Below are 27,906 nucleotides of genomic sequence, written 5' to 3'. Positions count from 1 at the left end.
ATTATGTAGCCCACCTAGTCTCTGACGTAGCTAATGCACATCTCTAATGACCTCATTGACCTTGCTGGCTCAAGCACATCAGAGCCGGTGACACATTAATCACAGCTGCACGGCAATCATTGACCGAGGGATCATTTAAAGCTCCAGCCCTGGCTCCTTCAATCATTAAATACCTCATTTCCATCAGGTACCTCGCAATAGACAGCAGATGTGCAAAGCACTTTGTGCTGACGTCCCTCTACCATACTTCCTTACAGTCTCCTGGATCTAATATCTGCTCTCACATAATAGGCTACTGTACATCACGAGCTCATAGTTGTGAGAGAATCCAACAGCATGTCTAACCTAACCGAATGCAACAGGCTTTTTAAATCTGCACATTGGTAAATACATTTTTTTTTACTTAATATTGTGTAATGTTTAATCCAAATAATTAAATTAAATCAAATTAACAGATTAAATTAAATCCGAAATATTTTAATAACACACAATGTTACATAATAAGTGCCATATAGTAGGCTATATAGCCTACTGTTTAATGCAGAGCGAACTGTTTTATGCAATAACGCAAAATGCAATTTTTTTTAAGCAAAAGTTTAATGCAAGCCTTAGGCTACCTACCTTCCAAATGTTGCGCAATCCAGTAGACCGAGCAAACGCGTTAAAACGGTTTATATTCCCTCATTAATTATTATTCCGTTAAGTGAAAGCACACGTGTGTTTGCATCAAAAACATCCATTCTCGCGCAGCTTCTCAGCAACGACAGCGCGAGCGGCAGTCGGTTATTATTATCCTCTCCTCGAGCGCTGTGGCTGCCCGGACACAACATTCAGAATTCAGACGCGCTTTCTTGAGTCGAGAGACTGAAGACGCGGATCAGTGATGAGACACGCCGACCGACCCCTTCTCAGTGCACTTGTTTTGGGTCGACAGAACTGAAGGGCTCTCATTGGTTTGGAGAAGATCCTGGTAGTCATAGTAACAGCCAACCGAGAGCATGCTTTACCATGGGATGGTAAAGAATAGCGCAGAACCGCTCCCTTGCAGTGGATATTTACTGAGGAATGTTTTCCTGGAGGTATCCACTCTGTGATGATGTTTAGAGGAAGCTCACGGTGGATCACTCATTACAGTGACAATGCCTCTGTTGAGGACTGTGTTGACTATTGTAAAAGAATATGATCATTATTTCTAAAGCAAAGCGAACGAAACCATCATTTAAATCTTCCACTTTTAGTGCACGTGGATTTGTCTGGGACATGTTGTTGTTGTGAGTGATTTGCCAAATCACTGCTCATGAGAAGATGTGCAATATGAAAAAAGTAACAGAAGCGCTGATTGATGGTAACATATTCATGCACTGTAAAAACTAACTGACACTTGACATTTTAGTTTTAGTTTGCTTTTAAGTGAAATCATGTAAATTTATTTAACCATTTTATTTTACCACTTTGACCCAGAAATAAAATATGATCATTTTCTCTCTATTTGTTTCCGGAGAAAATGAAAGATGATATTTTGGAGAATGATTTTGTCAATGTAATGAACATCAAAGGAATCCAAAACAGCAATGGATCCATTGGCTTTGTATGGGGTGGAAAGAAAGAAAGAAAGAAAGAAAGAAAGAAAGAAAGAAAGAAAGAAAGAAAGAAGCTATTGGCAGTGCTGGGTACACTTCTTATGAACTATAGTACGTAACGTAACTGATTATAAATTACATTGGAGAGAAAAAAAACTAGCTGTAACATCTGCATTACACATATCAGGTAATGTAGTCTAACTTTTTGAACACTTTTTGTTTCCTGTTATCATATGTACTTAGTTACAACCTAACACTGGCTAATGGGCAGAATAATCTGAAACATGGACAGATAGTAAAACATTTGATTATGCTAGACTACATATGCAGTACATAAACCACATACTTTTTTTTCAAATACCTTCTGTTATACAGGTTTGGAATGAGTAAATTATTTTATTTTTCGGGTGGACTGTGCCTCTAGTTCCAGTTATGAATGGGTCTAAATCACTTCTTTGGTATTGTTTTTTTTTTTTTTTTTTTTTTTTTGTAAAATAGGTTGAACAGGTGTGGATGAACCAAAACATCAATAGGAGTTAATCTGATATGTCCATTACCTTCGGTTACTCTGATCGCATTAAGCAGGTCATCCTGCAGACATGCCACATGTTTCATCAAGTACCATTTTGGGAGTTTCCTTGTCCCTGCTAGAGTTGCTTGAGCCTGTCAGACATTTGCTCACACATCTAAATTTAACCTTCAACTACCACTATGCTTTAGACTTTGTCATCTTCAAAAGACCAGACAGGGTCAGATAGAAAACCTGAGAGGAAGAAAATCAGTAATGCTTCATTTCAGATAGCACAATGTTGACTATACAAATGGATACGTGTTATTAGCTCCAGCATTTAATAACAGAGCTGTATATGATTCATCTCACTGATATCGTTCAATGTACCACTTGCTAACCAATCCATCCTGAAGTTTTCCTTTCTCTCTCAAAGCACAGTGCGTACCATTTCACAGTCATTTCAAAGCTCAATGATTTCATTCAGCTCTTTAAGGATTGCTTACATTCCACTTATGTTAATCTTTTTCACATGGAAATGTTTAATTTCTTTTTAGGGTTTATAAGCAGTTAGTGGAGAAATACAGGGCACATAAAAAGTACATATTATATTATGCACTGAACATAATATGTGAGCATTGTAAGGGTCTATACAATACAAAATAGTAACAATATTTCCAAAATATGTAGCCGCATGGCTTTACGATGCACACAGAACTTATGACAGAATAATCCTTTTTAATGTGATCCACTAATAGCTATTAGACAGAAGAACTGAGAGCAGAGAATAATGGACATCCCATCTATTTCCTCTACCCCATTAGGCCAGAAACATACGACTGGGATTTTGAGGGAACTGATATTGCCCCCTACTGGACGTTTATATGTATGACAAAAAAACTGTAGTCGCTCCACAACAAAATATTTGTTTTATCTCTCTATTATCACTCAGCAGTCTCTTTGCACATAATAAAATTTATTTTTATTCAAATTAATATTTCATATTGCTAATTTATTTGGTGAATAACCAAATAAAGTTTACTTATTACTTACTTACTTATTACAGTCAGCAGGTAATTTTTGCAAAATAAACCCTTTCAGTATGATACAAGACCCCTCAGCTTTCCATAAGAGTTCTGATCACCCTTTAGTGGTTTATTTTGCGTTAATAGCCTGCTGACTGTTCGTTTTTATCATACCTTGAGATTTCACTCTCAGGCCGGGTTCACACCGCAAGTTTCAGCAGAGCAGAAGCAGCGCGTTAGCAGCAGGTAGGCAGAGCAGAAGCAGCGCGCGCCTATTTTGCTTTCACACAGGCAGCGCGCAACTGAACAGCAGATTTTGGTCAGAGTGCTCTATAATGGGTACGTTCGCATTGCTTTATTTCCCATTTAAAATACATTTAAATAAAAAGACTAGGCAAGAAGCTTTTTTAATTAATAATTTAATTGTTACTTTTGTTGGATCTTTGTTTTGCTGTCTTTGTTTTCCGTGCAGTACGTGTTGTTGATAGAAGAAAGGCCATCGCGCTATATTTGTTATTAAGGAGACTAAAAAGACCCAGACTTTGGGTTCATCCCATTAACCGACGTAGGAGAGAACATGGTGCATATTACCATCTTGTCACTGGGTTTGTTTGCAATCAAATTTACCAAAAAACACCCTGAAAACCAATTTAATAAACGGTTTTAAATTATGTGTATTGTAAATGGTTCACAGCCTTGACTTCCTGCTCATCTTGAAATCAGCATTTACTTGTTTATTATATATGCATGTATCACCTGCTTTTGTTATTTGTGTGCTTATGTGTAATTTAGAAATTGTAAATAAATGGTTCCAATTGAATCAATTTTGAATCAAATATTGAGTTGTTTGCTCGTGTGCCAGCGAAAGCGTCAAAAACACTATAAAATTAATTACCATCTGCAATAAGAGCCGCTGCAACTTCATCCCATGCTTTTTCCTTCTCCTGCAAGTCTTTATAAAGTACATTGTGTGGATCATAAAGAACTTGATATTTCTCAACTTCCACAATGAGACGAGTGTCGTCCATTATTGTCTTTCCAGGTGCACTCTGAAGACCACCGCCTGTGACACCACGTGCTGTTGTTTATGATTGTTAGCACGACATCCGTTCTTCTGCCAATACATAGGCCTAGTTATTAAAAGAATACTACTAATAATAAATAAATCTCCAAGGCTAAGCTAGCAATATAAATTATTTAAAGTTGTTTTTGTATTTCGGCAAAAAAAAGTCTATTTTTGGATAGAACTGTAAGTACTTTAACAGATTTTGTAAAAAAAAAAAAAATATATATATATATATATATTAAAAATAAAATTATAATAAAAAATATAAAAATATGTGGTTTTAAATATCATACATTTTTTATGTAATTTGCTAAGAACACAGTAGATATCATTAATGCAAATTTTGGGCAAATTTTCGTTTAAGTACATGTGTATTTTGGCCATGATCATGATCATTTTGGCCATGGTCACTTTATCTTCTATACATATTTTTTATATTAATTTCCTTTTCGTAACATACTCTAGTTCTTGTTAAAACACCCTAGATGTGCTTTTTTGTGCAGTTAGAGCACTTTTTGTGTGAAATCATATTTATTTTGTCCATCAAAGGTGTACTTTCACTTTAACTGAGCGTCAGCAGCGCTGCAAAAATAGACCCAGCGCCGAAACGATCGCGGCACTGCTGCTTCTGCTCTGCTTCTGCAACGCTCTGCCGCGCAGCTTCTGCGTGCGGTGTGAACGCTCTCATCTGTTAACATGGGCACCGAAAAAAATACGCGCTGCTTCTGCTCTGCTGCAGCTTGCGGTGTGAACCCGGCCTCACTGAAGGACTAAGTTGACCCTGGGGAAATTCTGTTTTTATCACCTAATTATTTAGCCCTGAGCTGAATCCAATAACCTCACGCCTATAAAAATGCTATTATGTACCTGCATTGTACATCTTGTCAGTGGATGATTAAAAAAAATCCATTTAACGACAGCAGTGCCATCCGACTGACATAAATTACTCAGTACAGTAGCCTGTAGGTGTGGAATAACAAGACTTTGTGGCAGTGAAACAGAGAATCTTCCCAGAGAATGCTTTAGGAATTTCTAATTGATCTTGTAATTTTTTTGTGAATCTTCCTCGTGAGGAGAACCCTCACAAACCTGACCCCAATACTAAAGTAAAAACATCCTTTACAAGTGACCGACACCGCCTTATCAGTTGACATGTTTGGCAGAGCTCCTTCCATTGTTCTTAAAACGGTATAGTGAATAAAGTGTCCCTCCTCAGGGTGTAAGAAATTACCCCACTTCTACAGAGCTCTGTGATTGCTGTGTGAGCTCGAAAGGATAGTTTTACCTGCGGACAGAGCATCCTCTGTCACCTTACAGAGGCATCCATGTTGCTCTCCCTTTGTTGCTCTGCTCACACACCCACTCGGGCTGTAAATAGAATCTGGCCCTACACAATGACTCAAGAGAGGTGAAGGACCAGTCTGGAGCCACAGGCTTAGAAAAGCAGGTCATACCTGCCTACACACCTATACACAAATACAGACAAACCCCACCAAGAGTTCACAGGAAACTTAACCCAGTGAAATCTCCTGTAACCGAACACCGTGCCATTCTTGGGTTTCACTGACACGTTGCTGCTGCACATACCACTGAACTGTTGCTTTCTTTTTAAGTGCATTTTCACATTAAAAAAATATATTTTAGGTGTATTCCTGTCAGCAATTGCTGAATTACAGAATGCAAAACATGAGCTTCTCACACATAATGGAGTCAGTGTGAAGTGTCGGTAATGCTGTAAGTGAGTGTTAACAACAAAAGACTTACTCAAGGAGAAGAAAGGGATAAAGGGAATTAACTGATTAAAAAAGAATCTGGACCGTAGGTTTGTTTCCAAAAGATCAGTCCCATTATATGTCAGAAGAAAAAATAAGAGGATAAACTACATAATAATTTAAGCATCTTCTACCTATCCATGGCATGGTTGATATGAATGTGTGCACTGTCATGGTCAGAGACTACTAGTTAAAATGCTTATGTTTTGCTTTTTACACTCCCAATTCAGTGTATTTTTTTATTAACTAAAAAGTGCATTTTCTTTGTTTTTTTTCCTGAACAGTTTGTTGTGTAGTACAACCTCAAAATCATGAAATCTGAAAATGGTACATTATAAAAGAGCACCTTGAGCTTCAGTGGAATCGAAAACGTCTGTATGTGCAAAGATTCACATGATAAGTGTCGCATTAGTGAACCAGAATGTTACACATTTCTTATTCATTTTACATCATACCTTTCTTTGATATTAAAATATTTGTAAACTTTCTGTTTATTTCCAGGTAAATTTCTCGATGTCTGTGACTTTTGGACCCCACGTCTTGAGGTAGGTGTTATATAAGGGGTTAATCAACACTGAGGGTCTGATTAACCATGTGAATGATTCAAAATGCACAACAACATGATTACAATTTTTGAATAAAATTGAAATGGAAACAGGAGAAAAAAATACAAAACAGCAAAATTACAAAAAAAAAGATTTAATTATAACTTAATCTAAAATAATAATCAATTCCCATGGTCGATTAGAATTTACAGTATCCCTGAACACAACTATAGAATCAGTGTTACATATACAGGGACTAAATTATGCTGCTCTATAACAGTAACTTTGTTAGCAGCAGTGTCCTGGCATCAGACGTGTTGCATGGTCTTAGGGGTTAGAACCCAGGTCGGCTGTGTAATTGTCACTTTAATAAAACTCAAAGATATTAGACTTAGTTTTAGACATCATTCATTGTTTCCAAAGACTCAAATAATGTATCAAAAAGCGTATATGATGTTATATAATGTCATCCATGTACTGTATCAGAGTATGCTGTCAGCAAGGATTAAACATCAGTGTTCCACATTGTTGCACATCTTTCTAGAAGGCAAAAAGCCTCATAAGCTGTTTAAAGAGCTTGAAGCTTAGAGGGAAAATGGGATAAATACAACTATTAAGTCATACTATTATAAAGAATCTGTCCCCTTGAGCTGTGTCAATAAAGAAACTTGTGTATATACCATACATGTTTGCACATAGATTCAAAATGTAAGCAGTACCAGTGCTCATTCCTTTGTCTTTTCTTCCCATTCAGTAAAAATAGAAAATAATGTTGCATAAATCAAAGACACGTTACCTTTAAATGAAGACATGTTGGCTCTGCAAGGCAGTGGTGTTAGATGTATATCTGGGTTCTTTCACAGACCGAAGCACAAGCTCATTGATAAGCTCATCGGCCTCTGCGTCCTCCACATGAGAGATCATATCATCCCCAGCTGTCATCCAAAACACATATGTCAGTCAATTCTTGTTTCAGTCCAGACTCCAGGTCCTTTTCTGTATAGTGCCTGCTATCCAGTTCAAATCTCCTGCTTGTGATCTTTTATTTCTTTGTATTTAACCGTCCACAGGTTGGAGACCCTCTGTGATGATGAACCTGATCTGAAAGGTACGTACCGTATGGGTTTACATCCCCCAAGTGAACACACATGCACACATGGCTTCCAGCAAAGGAACTAGCGTTCTTTGTTTTACAAATACTATAAGCTGCCAGGACTTAGCACAAAAGTGGACCAATCAGAGCTGAGAGACTATGGAGGAGGCTGGGTGATAGGCATTAAATCAAAATAGATGGGAATGACTAAATATACGGGGACAGGTTATTAGTGCTGCTCAGTGGCTATGGGCGGCAGTAATCCATTTTACCCAGCCTTTGTTTCAGACACTTTTGCATATAAAGTAATTAAATTACAGTTACTTATGAATTTTTTAACGATTACAAAGGGGATTACATTTGAATATTTACACACATCCACATACAGATTTAACTGATTTCTTTCCCAAATTGCACTGACTATTCTAAGACATACGCCCTAATAATTTCCGGGATGCGGAAACACAGTCTGGTTCGTAGAATCCAGTCATAAAAACGGAATGCCTAACGCGGACGGAATATGCCATATTGTCAGTGGTGGACGAAGTACACAAATCAAGTACTTGAGTAAAAGTACAGATACGAATAATAAAATATTACTCCAGTAAAAGTAAAAGTACTCCTTTTTCAATTTTACTCAAGTGAAAGTACAAAAGTAATCAATTTTGTATGTACTTAAGTAAAAAAGTACTGAAAGATAGATGTTTGCAATTTTATATAGGCTAATTTAATTTTATATTAGCACTTTTTTTTTTTTTTTTATAATCCTACTGCTCAAAATACCTGGGATTTTTTTCCAAAATAACCACTATATGGAGTCAAGATATATTTTTGTTGTTGATATGGACTACGCTTATGAGAGTAATGTTCACTGTGAAGCTTACACTGTGATGTACCTGAGAGAAAACAGAGATGATAATCTGATCTTCACCCGTAAGAAAAAAGTATTTTTAAGTTTGTGGTTTTACAGAACACCACAGTTATATATGACAAGATAATAAGGCCTGAAGTTAGGAAGAACATCTTAAGGAAAATATAATTATATTTTCTTAATGATTTTTTTCCTTCTCAAACCTTGTCTGCGGTGTAAGAACACCCCTGGCCAAACTGGGTGCATCTCTTCCCCTCTTTGATAATTACTGTAGTTACCATGTTCTGAACATCACATCCTTTCTTTTCTCCCCAGATGTAATCTATATATCTATATATCTATCTATCTATCTATCTATCTATCTATCTATCTATCTATCTATATATATATATATATATATATATATATATATATATAGGTGGTTGAATAAAAATATTTGGACATTATTTATAAAAATTACCTCAAGTTAGCACCAGCAAGCCTGCTAGACATTTAGCACCAGCTACAATATTGACTTATTTTCAGTACCGTTCTGAATAAACATTCATGTCTGTCTAACGTTACTCGTCAAAAAAAAAAAAGCCTCAAGTTCAAATATTCATTTATCACCAATTAACTGTTTTACAAACACTTCCTGCTTCGAGATCTGAATTAAAAAAAAATATCAAACATGCTCCGAAGTCCCAATCTGAATCAACCGAGTCGCCAACAGGCTCCGAAGTGCCGATCTGAATCAACCGAGTCGCGAACATGCTCCGAAGTCCCAATCTTAATCAACCGAGTCGCGAACAGGCTCCGAAGTGCCGATCTGAATCAACCGAGTCGCGAACATGCTCCGAAGTGTCGATCTGAATCAACGGAGTCGCGAACATGCTCCGAAGTGCCGATCGGTATCAACCGAGTCGCGAACATGCTCCAAAGTGCCGATCTGAATCAACCGAGTCGGGAACATGCTCCGAAGTGCCGATCTGAATCAACCGAGTCGCGAACAGGCTCCGAAGTCCTGATCTGAATCAACCGAGTCGCGAACATGCTCCGAAGTCCTGATCTGAATCAACCGAGTCGCGAACATGCTCCGAAGTGCCGATCTGAATCAACCGAGTCGCGAACATGCTCCGAAGTCCCGATCTGAATCAACCGAGTCGCGAAAATGCTCCGAAGTCCAGAAGTCCCGATCTGAATCAACCGAGTCGCGAACATGCTCCGAAGTCCAGAAGTCCCGATCTGAATCAACCGAGTCGCGAACATGCTCCGAAGTGCCGATCTGAATCAACAGAGTCGCGAACATGCTCCGAAGTGCCGATCTGAATCAACAGAGTCGCGAACAGGCTCCGAATTGCCGATCTGAAAACTTCGACCAAAGAATGTAAAAAATAATTCTATTTCTCTAATAACTCTAACTCTACAACTCTATGAAAGACTCAGATCACGTATCTAAAAATAAATCGCTATAGTAAAAGAGAGAGGAGTGAAGTTTCCTACCGCTCTGCTGTGTTTGGTCCTCAAGCGCATCTGACGCTCCGCAGCGCGTCTCCGCCCCTCACACGCGCGTTTACAGCGCTAAATTAATCATCTTTGCTAATTATTATACATTTACTTCATTGTCAGCTTCAGGTACTTCATTTATTATTGTTCAATGAACTGTTTGAAACAAAAAAAAGGTTGTATTTCAGTAATAATTCTAAATTATCAAAATAAAAAATATAAAATAAATAATAAAAAATATGATTTTCAGTTACAATAATTAATCCTAAATTCCGACATTAATAACTTACTTTTAGCAACATCAGACGCACGCGCTCACAATATCTCACGGTTCTTACTTCTGTAGACTCACACTAAACGGTTCATTTGAATCAGTGAGTGGTCGACTCCAGAACAGCTGCAATCGGATCATTCTAATTCGTAAACGAATCGTTTGGTGCGATTCGCGATCCGATTTAAAGGTTTATTTTGAAAAGACTCAGTTCGTTCATGATGAATCAGACACCGCTTCTGCGTGTCGGAGCACGTGATATATTATAGGGAGTAACGATATGTTTTATGAAATGTAGTGAAGTTAAAAGTACGATCTTATGCTTTGGAATGTAGTGAAGTAAAAGTAAAAGTTACTCAAAATAAAACTACTTCAGTAAAGTACAGATACTTGAAAAATGTACTTAAGTACAGTAACGAAGTAAAGCTACTCCGTTACTGTCCACCACTGCATATTTTGGATGACTAAATCAAAAGTAGGTCATTACACTTGAATCAAAACATGACATGGACTGGTGTCTGTGAATATCAAGCCCCCAAAATGCAATATGACTCCTGCACGTTCTGCGTGTCAGTTGAAATCACGCGCGGACTGGACACCGGGAGAACCGGGACAATTCCCGGTGGCCTGCCAGCTTCCTCAGTCTTCCTCAACTTGTCCCAATATTTTAATATCATTATTGTATAATTGCCTGCCGAATGTACTAAAGCGATCATTTGCGAATCCGCCATTTGATAATTAAATCTCGAATAAATCTGTTAATCGTGACTTGCGCGCTCTCCGCGCCTCCGCCAAACGGTTTGGATCAGACTCCAAGTAATCAATGCGAAAGAGAGATAAAAGAGTGGACTGTGGAAGCGCACAGCTGGAGCAGAGAAGCAGAACTACTGGTCAGGGTATCAGGTCAGTTTCATCTGTAAAGATGCTTTTTTGTCTTTTTTTTTTTTTTTTTTTTTTTTTATCAAGCAGCAGCACGTTGTTCATCAGTCATCACTCAAAATATATAAAGGACATCATTATTATCTGTTGTAATGTTACAGTAGTAATTTAGCTGAAAAATAATCCGATTTTTCGGGGAAGCTATGACAGACAACAACACAACCCTTGCGAAAATTAACATTTTATTATTTTACTATAAATCCAGTGAAAATGGTTACTATTGTTTAAGTGTGGTAACCAAAAATGTAAAATTATTTTACAAATTTATTTATTTAAAAATAAATACGAATCCATTTGCAAAACAAAAAACCATACAAGGTTATTGTCCCAGTCTGCCCCTCCTGTGAATTAATGGCAAAGACATGCAGTTTCATTTACTACACATAGGCCTACTGAAGCTCGCAGTGTTTTCAACCTCTGCCGTCTCAATATATGAGTACACGAGCACATACACATAATTTCTTGAACTGATCTGTCACTTCATGTGCATTTTACTTATTTTGAGAAAACTATCATCATATCATATATAAAGAGACAGCAGTTTAAAAAAAAAAAACATGTTTCAGGAGTTTATTAAACAGCATATGACACATGCTTATTAGATAACTGTATTTGAGTTGATATATATGCTTTTATTTATTATAATGTTCACAAATTTAGAAAAGTAATCAAAAAGTACTCAAAAGTAATTAGTTACATTACTTTAATAAAGTAATTGAAAAAGTTACACTACTATTACATTTTAAACAGGGTAACTTGTAATCTGTAACCTATTGCATTTCCAAAGTAACCTTCCCAACACTGATTATCATGCAGGCTTATTTCTGGTGTAGTTTATTTTTGTTTCAAAAGCTAGGTTAGAGAATATAGTAGATATGGAGTGAGAAAGGTATGTTCTTGAAGTAAGGCAGGAAGCAAAGAAATGAAGAAGGAAAGGGAAAAACTACAGCTGAATATATTGTTCTCAACAGGATTCCATAGTTGCAGCAACACACTATCTAATCAGAATTAAAGACAAATTATGTTAGTTATGCTAGAAGACCATGAAAAAAGTGGTGTGCGCCGTTTTTTTTTTTGTTATTGTACATTTAAGTTATCAATATTAATATATATTTACAATATTATTAGCTTATGCATTTTAAAGAGCCCATAAAAGTAATATTATGACATATTATTACAATTTTAAATAACTGTTTTCTATTTTACTATAATTTAGAATATTATTTATTCTTGTGGTGCAAAGCTGAATTTTCATCATTGCTCCAGTCTTCAGTGTCACATTATATTAAAAAAATTATTCTTATATGCTGATTTGATGCTTAAGAAACATGTCTTATTATTATCAATGATGAAATGTCATGCTTCTCAATGTTTTTGTGGAAACCATAATACATATTTCTCAGGATTTTGAAATATAATACAATGTAAAAGTCTACTTTCTACTGGATCTATTTAAAGCATCCTTGTTGAGTTAAATGAGAACTTACTGATCTCAAACTTTTTGCACCGTTGTCTATATACTACAGAAAGATGTTTAAAGCATATTAGAATATTTCTACATAAAATTAATTAAATCTACAAAGCATGCTAAAACTTGCTCAGTAACTCAGTAACAAAACATTTAAGAATGGAAAGTGAATCTGTCAGGTCTGAGTGGACTCAGACATTCCTCCTCTGGCTACTGAAAAGTCTCAACAAAGACGTAAAGCTAGGCCTGGCGGCACTTTAAGGGAAAGGTCGGTGTGAATGGAGGGTGACCGGTGGGCTTGAATTATGTGTGAATCACTTTCAACATGACCTTTCAGTACCTCTCATCACCGGCCCTCCCAAGACGACGCCAGCCATTCATCTCCCCCCTTCAGGATTCACAGCCCCCGACCTGATGACCCTGACCACACAGTATCCTCTTGCACTATTTATATGCACTTTTCATAAATAAACTAGCCACTGAAGCACCATAAGCACATGGGCTCAGTGTTTGCCCTCAAAGTAATTGAATCTGTGGATCAGTGAATTCAAAGTGTTGTGATTGCTGTTTCTCAACAGTCACAATCGTATAACCCTAACAGCAGATTTTGTGTTCCTATTTATTGATCATAAGCTTTCGATCACTGATGTAGAAATTACGGACTATCAACCCTTTACAAGACACTGGCAGATATTTTTATACAGCACAGCATAGTAAAGTACAAATCTCAATAAATAGGTTTTCATCTGTTACATGTCTCCATTTCTCAAAAACAATTTACACAGAAGCCAAACTGATGAAACAAATGCAAATAGGTTCTAAAACACATTACCTAAATACCCACCTCTTTATAACGGGACATACAGTATGTCTAATTCTTTAACTTCACTGAATAAGGAGCCTCTTGTGCTACTGATGTTGTTAATTGGTTTCATATATTGTAAATGTGTTCAAATTAAAAAAGCTTTTTATGATGTGAGTTGTGCTAAGAGTAAACCTACAGTAAATGTAACACTGACATTTGCTGTTCTATGGCTCCCTCTAATGTTCCACATACAAAGTGCAACTAGATCAGTAAGATTATAACTTTTTATTACTTTTTTAAGAAGATTATGCTCATCAAGGCTGCATTTATTGTATCAAAAATAGAGAACAAAATGGTAATAATTAAAATACGTTTTTTATGTGAATACATTGTAAATTATAATTTATTCCTGTGACACAAAGCTGAATTTTTATCATCATTTCTCCAGTATTTAGTGTAATATGACTGTTTGTTTGTTTGTTTGTTTGTTTTAACCACTTTTTCAGGATACTTTGATTAATAAAATGTTAAAAAGAACAGCATTTATTCAAAATATAAACCTTTTGTAAAGTTCCAAAAAAATAAAATAAAATAAAAAACCATTTAAAAAAAAAAAACTAAAATATTGATTAATATTTATATTAAGCAGCAAAATAAAATAAAATGAATAAAAACTTTCTAACATTCAGCAGAAGGATTTCTGAAGGATCATGTGACACTGAAGACTGGCGTAAAGATGCTGAAAATTCAGCTTTGATCACAGAAATAAATTATAATTTAAAGTATATTAAAATAGAACACTGTTATTTTAAATTGTAATGATATTTCACAATATTACTGTTTTTCTGTATTTAAATTTTTTTTTTTTTTTTGTATATATCTGTATCAGATAAATCCAGCATAGATGAGGATGAGATACTAATGAAAATCTTACTGATCCCATGGTTTTGAACGGTATTTTTTTTTACAGTTAGCCTAATGCATAAATACATACATTAAAATGTAGCTATTTTTAAAATAAATGTAAAAAAAAAAAAAAAAACACTGAGATATTATTGACATTTATAGTGTGTGTGTGTGTGGGGGGGGGGGGGGGTAAATATTTACACTGTTGATGTTTTGTTCATGTACCATATCGTTTTGAACAAATTCTAAGCGAAAGCGCTAGAATGGAAAACTGTTGCATGGTTACCCTCTCGAATTTTGTGCGAGCGTATTTAGTTTTACTTTTTTATTTTATTTTATTTTATTTTATTTTATTTTATTTTATTTATTTATTTTTTGGCGTTCCGACTAACTTTTAGCCTAATTTTCTGTGGTTACTTAAACTTTGTTTTTAAGATGCTTTTGAAACGTACAAACCTACATCCGCGCGCTCACTCACGTGTGCAAAAACAATAGATACTACTGAGAACCCCTTACTTATTCTAGTGTGTTGACTTCCGTTGAGGGACGTGACTCTTAATTAGCTTCCCCAGAATCTGCACTGTGTGGTTGTCGTTAAGATATGTTAACAGCAGACAGTGTACGGTTCGTGAGTGACAGCTCGTCAGTCACCTCCTCTGTCCTCTGTCCGTTCGCGGAGTGCAGCTCGTGCTGTCAGCGCGGTGAAGCTGTCAGTCACGTTCGTTCATTAATGCAGGTGACCGTGGAGCGCGTGGAGCCGAGCGGCGGACCGAAGTTCCAGCATGGCTTTCCTGACAGACATTTTCGCTTTGGTTTGAACAAGTCTCTGCTAGATTCGGAGCGAACACTTCAATGGAAGAGGACGAGAAGAGCTCAGGACAATATGAGTCCGGTCCGAGAGAGCGATGACCGCTTGAAGTAAGCGCCTTCTCTTTCGCATTCATACCAGACACTGGAGTTTTACAACAATAACCTGTTGATTCTTTGGGGGTTTAGAATGTCCTTTTTATTTACATTTAAATGTCTTGGGATTTTAATGTCTATTTAAGTAAAATCTATGTCTACTACACATGCATTTCAGAGATAAGGGGCACGATTATTTAGTGCTGTGTACAATAAATAAAACCTAGGCAACAATACAGTCAAAACTGTGTTCTTTTGTGGCACGAGCTTCAATATTTAATTGAATTGTGCTCAGTACTTGATAACTAATTAATACAAGACTAATGTCATAGAATCAGGGTATAGTCTTTCCTTTGGCACGAGCATATCTAATTGCTCAATCTACACCAGCATTTAGTTACGACTGAAGTCCTTCACTGGAGCTGATCTTTGAAAGTTGTGGAAGGCAAAAGTGTAGCTTTCCTTTGATGCAGGTTTTAAAAGAAGACTACTGTGTCTTTCAAGGCCTTAGAAATAAATATTAGTATTGTAATTCAGTAAAATGCGAACACCAGTTGTCACTTGTTGCGTATGTAGGATATAAGGATATTGTCATACAAAACAAAAAAAAAATAGTATTTGCTGAGGAGAAAATGCATATCTTAAACAGTTTAGAAATTTCAATTGCTTAGTGATCTTAGAGAACAGCAAATGTATTCTTTAAACTCTTCTTAGCAAAACATCTCACACAAACACACACCATAAAATTACAGATAACACTAACTATCTTTTTACATTCACACATGCATTCATTTCCAAATTAGATAGACAGACAGAGATATAGATAGATGGACAGACGGACATATGGACAGACAAGCGGATAGATAGATAGAAAATACAACATCAAGAATGCATTTCACAAACAAAAATACAAAGTTTGCTTTACCAAGGTTAAATATTTATAGATTACTTGTTATTATGTTATATTATATAATTGTTTTAACAAGTGAGGTTTAATGTTATTCGAACTCTGGAATGGTGTAAAATTTGACAGGCTTGTACTGAGTGAAATCACTGTCCCATTGTGCTTGCTGTTAAAAGGCAGACAAGAGAAAGAATCCATGTCAGTCAGCTGAGGCTTTCTGCTGCCATGCTGCTCATGCATGTTTTATTAGGTCCTGGCGGGCAACCTGCTGAAATTATTTGCTGTTTGCTCTGTGAGGGGAAACCTGAGCCGCTAGTGATGCTGGGCTTCCTTGTTGACCCCTGCCAACCGTTGAAGCCCTCACCAGCTGCTAATTAGTTTTCCCCTTTCTCTGTGTTACGTCTTCTGTAGCTGTGGTGTCAGTTTGTGCTCTAGTGTGCACAGAAAGGTCTTGTTGTCTTCTTTATATATTAATGTTCAAGAGAAATTGCTAGTAGTACTTGACGTGAAATATTCTTTGGGACTGGACTTGTACTGCAGTGACATGCTATGCACCATCTAAAACTATTTTGCCAATTTTTGTATAAATACTAGATTATTGCAAAATAGGTATGCAACTTTCTTGACCTCACGTGTGACCCTAGACCACAAAACCAGTCATAAGGGGCAATTTTTGAGATCTATCATCTGAAAGCTGAATAAATAAGCTTTCCATTTGATGTGTTTGTTAGGAAAGGATGACATTTGGTCGAGATACAACTGTTTGAAAATGTGGAAGTTAAGGGTGCAAAAAAATCCAATTATTGAGAAAACCACCTGCAAAGTTGTCTAAATGATGTTCTTAGCAATGCATATTACTAATCAAAAATTAAGTTTTGATATATTTACGGTAGGAAATTCACAAAATATCTTCATGGAACATGATCTTTACTTAATGTGTTTAATGAAGAAACAAACTCATCTTCATTTTGGATGGCCTGATGGTGAGTCAATTTAGTTTATATTCCAAGATGGAAAATAATTGGTTGGATGCTAAATGAAACATTGAGGGGAGGGTGGGGACTTTCGGGCACCTGTGCTGTGCCACTGTAGCGTGTCCAAACACTCCTTTGATGGAGCTGAAGGAACCGATCTGAGACACCTCTACTCAGGACTAGGGGACGAGGGACAGCACATTCATGTTGACCTGCAGCGGAAACAAGACGTTACCAATTTTGATGGCAGCTCTGTAAGTGTGAATGCTGCTGTCTGTTTTTAAAGTCATTGGGCTTGCTACCATACTTACCATAGAGGAATATTTTACCCATGCACTGTGCATTGGGCTTCGGGTGGGCCTCGTTTTTGGACACCCTACCTCCTGTGCTCTTGCACTACCCAGACAGCTACAGGGCAGCGTGTTGTGACAAACATACTGGACTCATTGTAATTGGGTAAGTTATTTGTGAAGTTATGGCATTTTAGAAGGAACAATCACAACTCGTCATAACTTTAACATTATGCATTGCTGGAAGTTTGATCATGTATTTTGTTACATCAGCAAGATCACTTGTACTAATTATGCAAGTTATAACCTCAGTAAGCCCATTGTAATTGTCTCTGATTTGACATATTGCTGTTTTTTTTAGTTTTAAAGTATGTTTAGTAAAACTATTTTAATGTTTTTCATTATTATTTTTAGGTTACAGTTATAACCAGCACCCATTTATTCACAGAGGTCTTGATAAATGCTGATAATATGCTGATGAATCTTAAAAGACCCAATAAATCTTCAAATTCTAGAACAATCAAAATAATTTTGAATAACTAATTTCTCAGCTGTCTATTTTACTCTGTAAATGTTACAAATAAAGCTTCTTGTTGTCATAGTGATACATTTGGATCCCCAACATGCCTGTATAATGTACTTTGATCTTGTACTCTCTAAATTATTCATCACATAATTGTCAGATAAATTAGAGGCAGTTTGAGACAAAGAGTGAAAGCTTGAAGGCGACAGCATCATGTGACCATCTGATACCTGAAGGTGGATATGTTTTTCATAACAAAATTATTACAGTAGCTCTTTGCCTTGATTAGTACAATTTACACGGTCCTGCTGTGGGACAAATACATTTTTATACACACATTACATGTAGTCTCTAAAATAATAGAAGATTATAAAAGCTGCATGCATAATAATTCTAAAGGGATTATAAAATACAGCGTTAGATGGAGATTAGTAGGATGCTTATCGTGCTTTTTGTTTCATCAATGTCTCTGAATGTATTGCTGAAGCATGTGTTCTGTGCTTGACATAAATTGAACTTCTTTTTTCCATTTTGACTCCCTTGTATCATGCATTAGGAAAAAGCTGCTCAACGAACATGACAAAAGCTCCGTGCCTGACCTGTTCACCAAAAGTGTCAGCAGGGTCACAAAAAGTGGTCTCAGGTAACACAATCATTATTTTCTTTTTAGAATACTCCGACCTTATTGTAAGGTTTCAGCTGTATAACATACTTGAGTAAGTATAAGTGACCTTTGAAAGTAGAAAACAGTCTTCAGAGTAATCTGAATGTCTCATTTCTTCATTGGTAGCATCTCATCATGTGGTCAGTCTTCTGCCGATGGGACTACCCCCGTGAGTCACCTCCCGTCTCGCTCCAGCAGCCCAGGCACTGGCCCCGGTCTCTCCACAGAGCACAGCTCCATCTGCTCCTGGAGATATGACGTAATGTCTCTGTTCTTCTAACAGATGTTTTGTAGCCTTTTCCTTTCAATTGATCTGAATTTTAGGATCAGCTTCAATTTATAAATTCAGTTATAAATTCAGTATACGTGTGAATATACGTATATACACACGTACATACATTATTGTTTTTGTAAATATGTTTATGGTTAATATGTTATATAGCTATTTCAAACAAAAAAAGTAAAATACATTTTTCATTTCTGAATAGCATATAACACTGATAATATGCACCTGGTAACTAACACTAGATCTATGAGAAACATCAGGGCATTATTCTGTGTATCATTTTAAAGACTCTCCCAGTTTCCTGGTGTTAGTGCATGTGTTTTACTGTTTCAAATGCTTCACTAGATGCTCCTCCTCAGCTGTGGGATTCTTTGCTTTTTGCACTGTGTGTTATTTGGTTTGGCTTGTGTGCAGGATTTCGAGCGGGCGAATACACAGCGTGTGCGTCAGCTCTTTAACTCTGTGGATGAGCTGCTGTATGAGGGGAGAGTCAGCAGCCGCTCAGAGTCCCTGCAGGAGGAGTGTGAGGAGTGGAACGCACACACCCCCCATCTCAGGTACAGCTCCTTTGTGAGAGAAATTGTTGAATTCTGAATTCTCAAGTTTGATACTGCTTTATTTCATCCACTTTAAATCCAAATAAAAATTCAGCAAATTCAGTAATTGGATTAGGATTGAAAAGGAATTTTCAAATAATTTCTAAAGCTTGCACAACCCTGCGTGCTGATACTGTCTTGTTGTGTTTCGTCCTTGATCACAGGATTTTAGGGAATCAGTTGGAGCCTCCCAAACAGGAGGGTGTTCAGTATATCTGCAGACGAGAGTCCAGTGCCAGAACCTCCTCCTCCTCCACACTCACCTGTCTGGACAAAAGAGAAGACCATAGCGAGTAAGCCCCTCAACAACATGAAATAACAAAACTACTTAGATTAACTGTTTAGATTTTCAAATTTACAAGTCAAGTTAGGTGTCAGAAAATAAATTTAAGGACCCATTACATTTCCTAAAAGTGACAGTACAGACATTTATAATGTTAAAAAAATGTCTATTTCAAATAAATGCTGTTCTTTTTAACTTTATATTCATCAAAGAATCCTGAAAAATGTTCAGGATCACAGTTTCCACAAAAATAAAAAGCAGAACCTCTGTTTTCAACGTTGATAATGAAAGCGTATGAGAATGATTTCTGAAGGATCATGTGACACTGAAGATTGGAGGAATGATGTTGAAAATTCAGTTTGCCATCACAGGAATTGTAAGAATTTAAAATATTTGGTAACACTTTAGTATAGGGTCCAATTCACACTAATAACTAGTTGTTTATTAGCATGTCTATTATTAACATATTGGCTGTTTATTAGTGCTTATAAAGTACATATAATGCATGACATCCATAATCCTACCCAATACCCTAAACTTAACAACTACCTTATAAACTATTAATAAGCAGCAAATAAGGAGTTAATTGAGGCAAAATTCATAGTAAATGGTTAGTTAATAGTGAGAATTGGACCCTAAAATAAAATGTGACCAAATATTTTAGAATAAGAAATGGTTATTTTAAATTGAAAACCAATATTTCATGATATTGCTGTTTTTCTGTATTTTGATCAAATAAATGTAGCCTTGGCGAGTGTAAGAGACTTGTTTAAAAATCTTACCATTCTCAAACTTTTGGATGATATAATATAATTTAATATAATAATTTTTATACAGTATTTAATTTTTTGGAAGAGATGCAAGTTCAAGTTTAGCTAATGTTCTTCAACAATTTCTTGTCATTATATATAATTTATCACAATATGATATTTATCTCGAGTTACTCATGAAATTTTTAAGGTCATTATTATCTTATAAAAAAATGTTCTTTATCTCCTGATTAATGGACTTACACTATGGTTGTTTCCTGGGCTTAGCTCTATATTTTTGCTTGACTGCACTTATCAGTTTTTTTTTTAAATATGCACTGAAGCCTACCATACATTATACATTTGATATAACACATAAAACCAACCCTCAAGGAGGAGGCCTCTCACCTGATTAAAAATATGCAATATGTTATGAAGACACTGCACTAACGTGTCCGCAGGCGGTGCATTTATCAGTCTGGCCTGGATGTGGTGAGAATGCATCCTCCCTCATTTCTCTCTCTGCCTGCAGGCTGTATGTAGCAGGCCGCAGTCTGGCCCCGGGTCTTTGGTGTGAGCAGTCTGTCCGGAGCTCCAGCTCCCCTCTCTATGAGCATTCACTCAACCTCGCTGAGGAAGAGGAGGTGTATGAAGCAGAGGGCAGCATAGAGGAGTTCCTGGCTTATGATGGGAAAGAAATGTACATCACAATTAATCCTTTACTCAAAATGCTTAGAGATCTTTTTTTTCCCTGAGATTCATATACTTAATATACTAGATTGAATAAACATACCATAAATTTGTCATACATTTTTGCCTTTGCTTCACACTGAAAAAAAGTTTCATTCATCTAATTAAAAAAATGTAGGGTGATGATTCAGATTTTATTTTTTTTTTTTTATGAGCCAATGAAAAATAAATAACTTGCCCTAATGAACAAACCGTATTTGTAAGGAAGACTGGGGTAAGTTGTTAACACATTTTAGTTTAGTGACTATTTTTCAGTGTAGATTTATTTTTGAAAATATACCTAAAATTCTTAAACATACCTTAAATTCTTGGCTTCTAAAAAGCTATTCATGTCGGCTATTCATAAAGTTATTGAACATTGCCACTTGTACTGCGCAAGGAAATATATATATATATATATGTTTATATGTATATATGCGTGTGTGTGTATGTATTTATGTGTGTGTGTTTGTGTGTGTATTTGTATACAGAAGATAGATAAAACTTTTCTTACAAATAATTACATTTTAAATAGTTTATAACACGTATGAATTAGAAATGTGACATCTTGCCCCAAAATATGATATTGAAATTTTAATTTGGGAAAAAAATATGCGAGTAAACAAATCCAAATAACTGGATCTTTGAATCTAACATTGTATTCACAGTGATATACAGTAACTGTTGTGACAGTTAGCCCCAAACAATAATTTCAAAAACAACAATTTCTTTGCACTTCACTAGACATTTAGTCACTGGTGATCTATATTCTACAAATGACATACTGTCTCATTTTCTTCTGTTATCTGCAGTTTTATTCACCATAAATGGACTGTTAATAGGGTGCACCGGTTTTAAGGCATTCTGTCAGAAGGGAATATTTAGTTGTAACTTGTGTAATTCTTTTGGCTTTAGGGAAGAGGAGGAGGTGGATCAGAGGAAGTCTTCATCCGTGGCCCCCAGGGCTGGAGTCCCCCCGGTTTCCCCTCATGCATGCATCCGTGATGCAGTTGCAGATGAGCTGTTTGATGACACATGGAGGGAGGTGGTGGGCCTTCTGGAGGAGCTCTTACACAAGTACTGGGAGAAAAAGCTCCAGGGTGTGTCTGAATTACTGAATAACTAAACTAGCAGAATTAGCCAACAGTGCATGTTTGATCATTAGATCATGGGTGGGTGAAGAACCACAACACAGCTTTTGCATACTTAAAGACCCCTTAAGGGGAGTTTTGTAGCTTTTAGACCATGTATGTACAATGCAGTTGTACAATACATGTACCAAAATTGGATTTTAAGATTTCTTTGGTTTTGAAAAGTCTCAAGGTTGCATTTATGTGATCAAACATGCATTAAAACTGTAATGTGAAATGCTGTTACAATTAAAAAAAAAAAAAATCTATATTTTAAAATATTTTAAATGTAATTTATTCCTGTGATGGCAAAGCTGAATTTCCAGCATCATTACTCAAGTCTTCCATGTCACACGATCTTTCAGAAATCATTCTAATAGGCTGATTTGCTTCTCAAGAAACATGTATTATTATTATATATGTTAAAAACAGTTGAGCTGCTTAACATTTTTGTGAAAACCTTGATCAAAATGGGTGAACCATTTGATATGGCTCACCCTAACTTTATGTTCAACTGGGAAATACATCAACACAGGAACATTGTCCTTATCAAAGCGTTTCAAATGGGTGTAAGCTTGTAAACAATATGTAAACATATAAAAAATTAACAAATAATGATAAAAACTCAACAATGATAGGAACCTTGGGGCTTCAGCATGAACTGTGTTTGTCCCCATGTCTGTTTGTGCTACTCTATGGTATTTTGGAGTAATAACATGAGATTCAGTTGCTAATCTGCCAGAAGTTAAGTGCACTGTTGGAGATTTCCCTAAATCCCTAATGTTCTTTTGGCATCAGATGTAGCAATGCAGAGGAGGACATTAGAGAGCTCCAGTCAAGCACCTTCATCTCAACTCCCGGTTAAAAGACATCATCTTCTGTTGTCCAGAGGTTCCAGCAGCAGAACCACTTTCCTGTCAACATGCAGCAATAATGTACAGGTGACGACCTACTAAAACATGATGCGTTTTGCTGCAAAGATGGAGTCCTGCCCGTTACTTTGACCTTGTTTTATGAATGTGTCATTTCTTCTAATAGGTCTCAAGTGCCTACAAGATTAATTTAAACGGTGTTATGACAATCCAAGCAAAGCCACTGCAACAGAGACATCAGGGATTTAGTGAGAGAGCCCTGTAAGTCTTTTGGAGTTTGGAAAGTCAGTATCTAACCCTTTCTATTGCTATAACTATTTTCTAAGACAATTTAATAAGGAACAGAATTACGGAATATATTAACTACGGATAAATCCGTATGAAAATAACTTAATACCTGTGACTTGATCTGTCTTGGCTCCTCTTAAGGTATGACCCAGATGATGGAGCGGGCATGTTGATGTGTTTGAAGACTCAGGCTCTGAGAGGGTCCGGTATACTCCTACAGAAACCCACAGCCCAGCGCAGACTTCCCAGACTCAGTGGCAGGGTTCGAATGTTCCACAGCCTCATGGGAAATGGAAGCCAAATCTTACGAGGAACTAGACTGTGAGCTGTAACCTTGCACACATGATTAAAAGAGTTTAAAGGGACTCTTCACCCAAAAGTGGCAACTGGAACATATCGTTCCAAACCCATATGACTTTCTTTCCTTTGTGGAACACAAACAGAAAGCTTTAATATGAGAAAAGAGCACCATAGACGTGTCATAAAAGTAGTCCATGTGAATTTTGCTCAGTGTTTGTTTGGAGGAGCTTAATTAAATTAAAGTCATTATTCATTAATAATATTGACATGCTAGTTCTTCTCCCTAGTTAATAAAAAAGTAGTGATGTCTAAATCATTTCATTTTTTTTTTTTACATTTATATAAAGCGTGATTGTTATGGATATAAATTGATGTAAATCGAGTTATCTGCTTTACAGAATTGTTCAAGTGCACATTTGCAAATGCAATGGATTATAAATTAATATGCGCCTCAGTCAGTGCCCAATTTGTTTTCCATTTGATAAAATATAATTGTATTATTCCGGTGTGAGAAACCACTGCAAATGGGTGAACTGACTGAAGGAATCAAACTTAACCTTGAACCATTTCAGCTCTGCAAATGCATTTGACCAATAAGATCAAAAGATTGAATTATTTATGAATTTGGCATCACTATTTCTGATTATAAACAGCAGATAGAAAGCACATATGACAGGATTGCTGAAATATTATCTAATAATGATTCTAAGGTCGCTACCCTTACAAGTTTTACGTAAAGACTGTGATATGAGAAGTTTTGTTGCAGCGACTCTTTTATGCTTGATGCAACTCTTTCCGAATATGTGGCTGCAGATTATTCAATGCGAGGCTTACTGGGGTCCTGTTATAATGGGCCGAGGCATTCTTTTGAAATGCAAACTTCTTTCAAAAGCACTTGTTAAATTGGTCCCTAAAGCTGCATTGCACATTTTTAATTGCAACACTTTTAACCTTGTCATCGCTTGGGAAAATCACAGAAGTAGCCTTGAGCTCCTGCAGGGGTATCAGGCATGAGTAAACATGCAGACTGCTAATTAAAATAAGTCTATGTTCTTGGGTTTGTTTCTTGCAGAACCACTGTGAATGAAAGCCTGCCCTCTCCACCAGTAAGTGCCGTTGAGAGCCACAGGCTTCCTCAGATACACTCAGAGTCTCAAGAGCAAGAAAACTATGCACCAGTTTCCAGGCTCATGCAGGTAACAAGCCACACCACTATCACTGTAGCCTGCAGACTATTGATCTGCTTTACCTGAAGAGATTCATGTGTCACCACCTTGATTTATTAATTTTTATTAACACTTACATACATTACCTTTTTCAAAAGTATGGGTTCAGGAAGATTTTTTTTTCTTCGAACGAAATTAATATTTTTATTTAGCAAGGATGCATTGAATTAATATAAACATTACAGATGTTTACACTGTTCAAAAATGACTATTTCTAATCAATACTGATCTTTTGAACTTTATCAAAGAATCCTGAAAAAATGTATCAGTTTCCAGCACAGCTGTTTTAACAATTTGTTCATTTTTAGAAATGTTCTTGAGCATTTAATCAAAATATTAAAATGATTTCTGCAGCATCATGTGACACAGAAGACTGGAGTAATGGAGTAACAGGATTAAACAATTTTATTAATATTTCACAGTATTTCTATTTTAATCACATAAATGCAGCCTAGATGAGCATAAGACTTATTAAAATAATAAAACTTCAAAAGTCTGATTGACCCCTGACATGTACATACATGAAACATACATATTCCACAAACACAATCTGATGGGTTTAACATTTGCCACTGCCTTATGCGAGTTATATGTGATAAAGACTATGTTAACCTTGTCATTCACACCTCTATTGAAACCAAACTGACCACTGACCAACCATCAGGATATGACTTTTCAAAACCTGAAAAAAAGCTTTTTTTTAGCAGTGCATGAGTTACGTAGCCATCAAATGTTTATGTAACATCTTGTCTACAAAGATGCCTTCCTCTGGTTAGGTTTTAAAGACAGAACATATGTTCTTTATGTTTAATGTTATCCCACAATTATGTGCTTGCAGACAGAGTGGTTATATTAATTCATATATATATTTTTTTACTATTAATGGAGAAGCATGCATTATAGTGCATTGATATTTGCTTTTCTCAAAAAAAAAAAAAAAAAAAATCCATTCCAAGCCATCTCATTTGAATTTATTCGAAACCTTTCCACAGAGGGTAAGGACAGCAAGGCAGCAGCCTTTGGTTTTGTACACAACTTTTGTGTAAATTGACAAGCAGAAAGGTGTTTCAGCATCCCATTAAAGAAAAGCTAGCCGTGTGGACTTTGTTCTCTGCAAACAGAGATAGCAGCGGTTTTCTAAATGGGTGAAAGGGGCAAACTGGCCAACTTGACTTTGGAAACAGTAAACATGGTTGCCCTTTGCCCTTTTACAGAAAAATTCTAAATATCAAAAGATAATCTGTGTAAGTAAAGGTATATTTAAAGATGGTTGGCTATTCACTCTGCACAGAATCATATGTCATTATTCTCTGTATTTCTTAGCTCAGAGGAAGGATCCTAAGAGGCGGCACTACCAGTGTCATGCATGCAGTAAACAACCTCCCACCTTTGAGAGAGCCCACCCTGATGCTGGAGTCTCTATCTCGGCCTAATACTACTCACACATTCAGAGTAAATCTACCATACAATTATGATTACAGTACAGTAGTGTGGATGAAAAAAGCATACATTGCAGATGAAAGGGCATACATTAAACAGAAGTCTTGACGACCTGCATGTACAGTCAGGAGTAGTCATTGTGATATCAAATGTTAGGCAGTTATAGCTATAGGTAACCAGCAGTTTAATGCAGAACAAAACCAAAACTGCATTTCTACACAACTTCATAGAAACATGACACTACCTCCAACAAGGAAGTGATATAGATACTTTCCTGATTCAGACACTGCTGTGGTTACAGTGCTTTAAATAAGAAGTAAATACGGAGGAGTCTATTGTTGGATGTAACTCATGCCATGTTTTTGTTCTGCAGTCCGACACCCCTATGAAAAGGTCCTTCACACCCATGGATTTTGCCTGTAACATGAGGACAAGTCGAGGACTTGTCAAAGGTGGGTCACTTTTACAAAGTATCCGCCAGATCTGGCAAGTGGCAGAAGGAACAGCACAAACATACAGCCCCATGGATTTCCCTTCTACATTTTTACTTCCTAAAAATAAGTCATATAAGAAAAATAAGATAACAGCGTAAGCTTTTCTGTGCGTCTCTTAGGTGAGAGCACACCTATGGGAGTGACAGGCTTCAGTATGGGCATCACCAGCTCTACAGCTAGTGGGTTTTCGGAGTGTGTCACACCCAGCAGGAGGCGTCCACCCTGCGCTGATGGAGACAGAGGGAACATGCCCCTGCTCGGCTCTATAGGTCAATGCCCTACTGCTTATTATTTTTAATTTCATATAAAAACAACATTTTATTCGTTAGTGACACATTGTTTAAATCCGTTGCCCTTTGTTCATGTTTACTCGATATACAATTCTATCTTTAAAGCCTGAACCAATTAACTTTGCAGTCTATACTCTATAGACTGCATAGCGTCAACAAATAAATGATCCAGAAAAATAAGCAACGACAAAGGGGCTTTAATTAAAAGGAATGTTTGTGAGTTCTTTGAAAGTATTCTTTTATTTATTTAGCTTTTGGGACACTGGAGATTAATTAACGTGTATAAGGCACAGTCCTGGTCGAGAAGAGATTCACATAATGAAAATATATTTTAATCAAGTCTGAGTAAATCATCAATACCATCTGCTTTCAGGTGGCCAGAATCATCGGAAACAGCTGAGCCGGTTTCCAGTGTATGTGAGGAAGAAATTTCAGCCTGTCATGCCATAGCAGGGTAGTTAATTTTGTAATTAAACGAGACAGATATTATGAATACTATTGACTGATATGCATAATATCACTTGATTGTGATTCAATGTATGGTTTGTTACCTGATGTCCAGTCACATGCAGTGCCTTCAGTTTATGGACTTCACATTGACATCAACATCTGGAGAAAACAGGACTAATGA

The 27,906-nt window shown here is 36.4% G+C and overlaps 2 protein-coding genes and 2 long non-coding RNA genes across 7 annotated transcripts in view; 2 read left to right on the top strand and 2 right to left on the bottom strand.

Moving 5' to 3' along the window:
* The window catches only part of LOC128027290 (sorbin and SH3 domain-containing protein 2-like), a 44,706-nt gene extending 43,848 nt beyond the window's left edge, over nucleotides 1–858 (bottom strand). For 2 of the 4 annotated variants that reach the window (XM_052614747.1, XM_052614749.1), the window contains exon 1: nucleotides 622–858. The gene's annotated coding sequence lies outside the window, so the exon portion shown is untranslated. The remainder of the gene's footprint in view (nucleotides 1–621) is intronic. The other 2 variants (XM_052614750.1, XM_052614751.1) reach the window with 2 other exon arrangements.
* LOC128027298 (uncharacterized) overlaps nucleotides 1–27,906 on the bottom strand; it is a 94,162-nt gene that overhangs the window by 44,470 nt on the left and 21,786 nt on the right. The window lies entirely within an intron of this gene.
* Nucleotides 192–13,688, top strand: LOC128027297 (uncharacterized). Its single transcript, XR_008186666.1, has 4 exons — nucleotides 192–383; nucleotides 6,453–6,496; nucleotides 7,567–7,604; nucleotides 12,961–13,688. It is a non-coding gene; the product is annotated as an uncharacterized LOC128027297 (long non-coding RNA).
* LOC128027292 (protein FAM149A) lies at nucleotides 14,881–27,843 on the top strand. The gene is made up of 15 exons (XM_052614752.1): nucleotides 14,881–15,252; nucleotides 18,485–18,571; nucleotides 18,719–18,851; nucleotides 19,293–19,435; nucleotides 19,639–19,767; nucleotides 21,039–21,206; nucleotides 22,151–22,335; nucleotides 23,164–23,306; nucleotides 23,404–23,498; nucleotides 23,667–23,846; nucleotides 24,898–25,021; nucleotides 26,375–26,503; nucleotides 26,865–26,943; nucleotides 27,105–27,254; nucleotides 27,649–27,843. Exons 1-15 carry the CDS (start codon nucleotides 14,936–14,938, stop codon nucleotides 27,723–27,725), a joined length of 2,139 nt encoding a protein of 712 aa, XP_052470712.1. The 5' UTR covers nucleotides 14,881–14,935; the 3' UTR covers nucleotides 27,726–27,843.

The sequence above is a fragment of the Carassius gibelio genome, chromosome A14 (assembly GCF_023724105.1).
Source record: "Carassius gibelio isolate Cgi1373 ecotype wild population from Czech Republic chromosome A14, carGib1.2-hapl.c, whole genome shotgun sequence".
In the NCBI taxonomy this organism is placed as follows: Eukaryota; Metazoa; Chordata; class Actinopteri; order Cypriniformes; family Cyprinidae; genus Carassius; species Carassius gibelio.
Note: the sequence above shows the minus strand (reverse complement) of the source record. Positions and strands in the feature narration are given on the sequence as shown.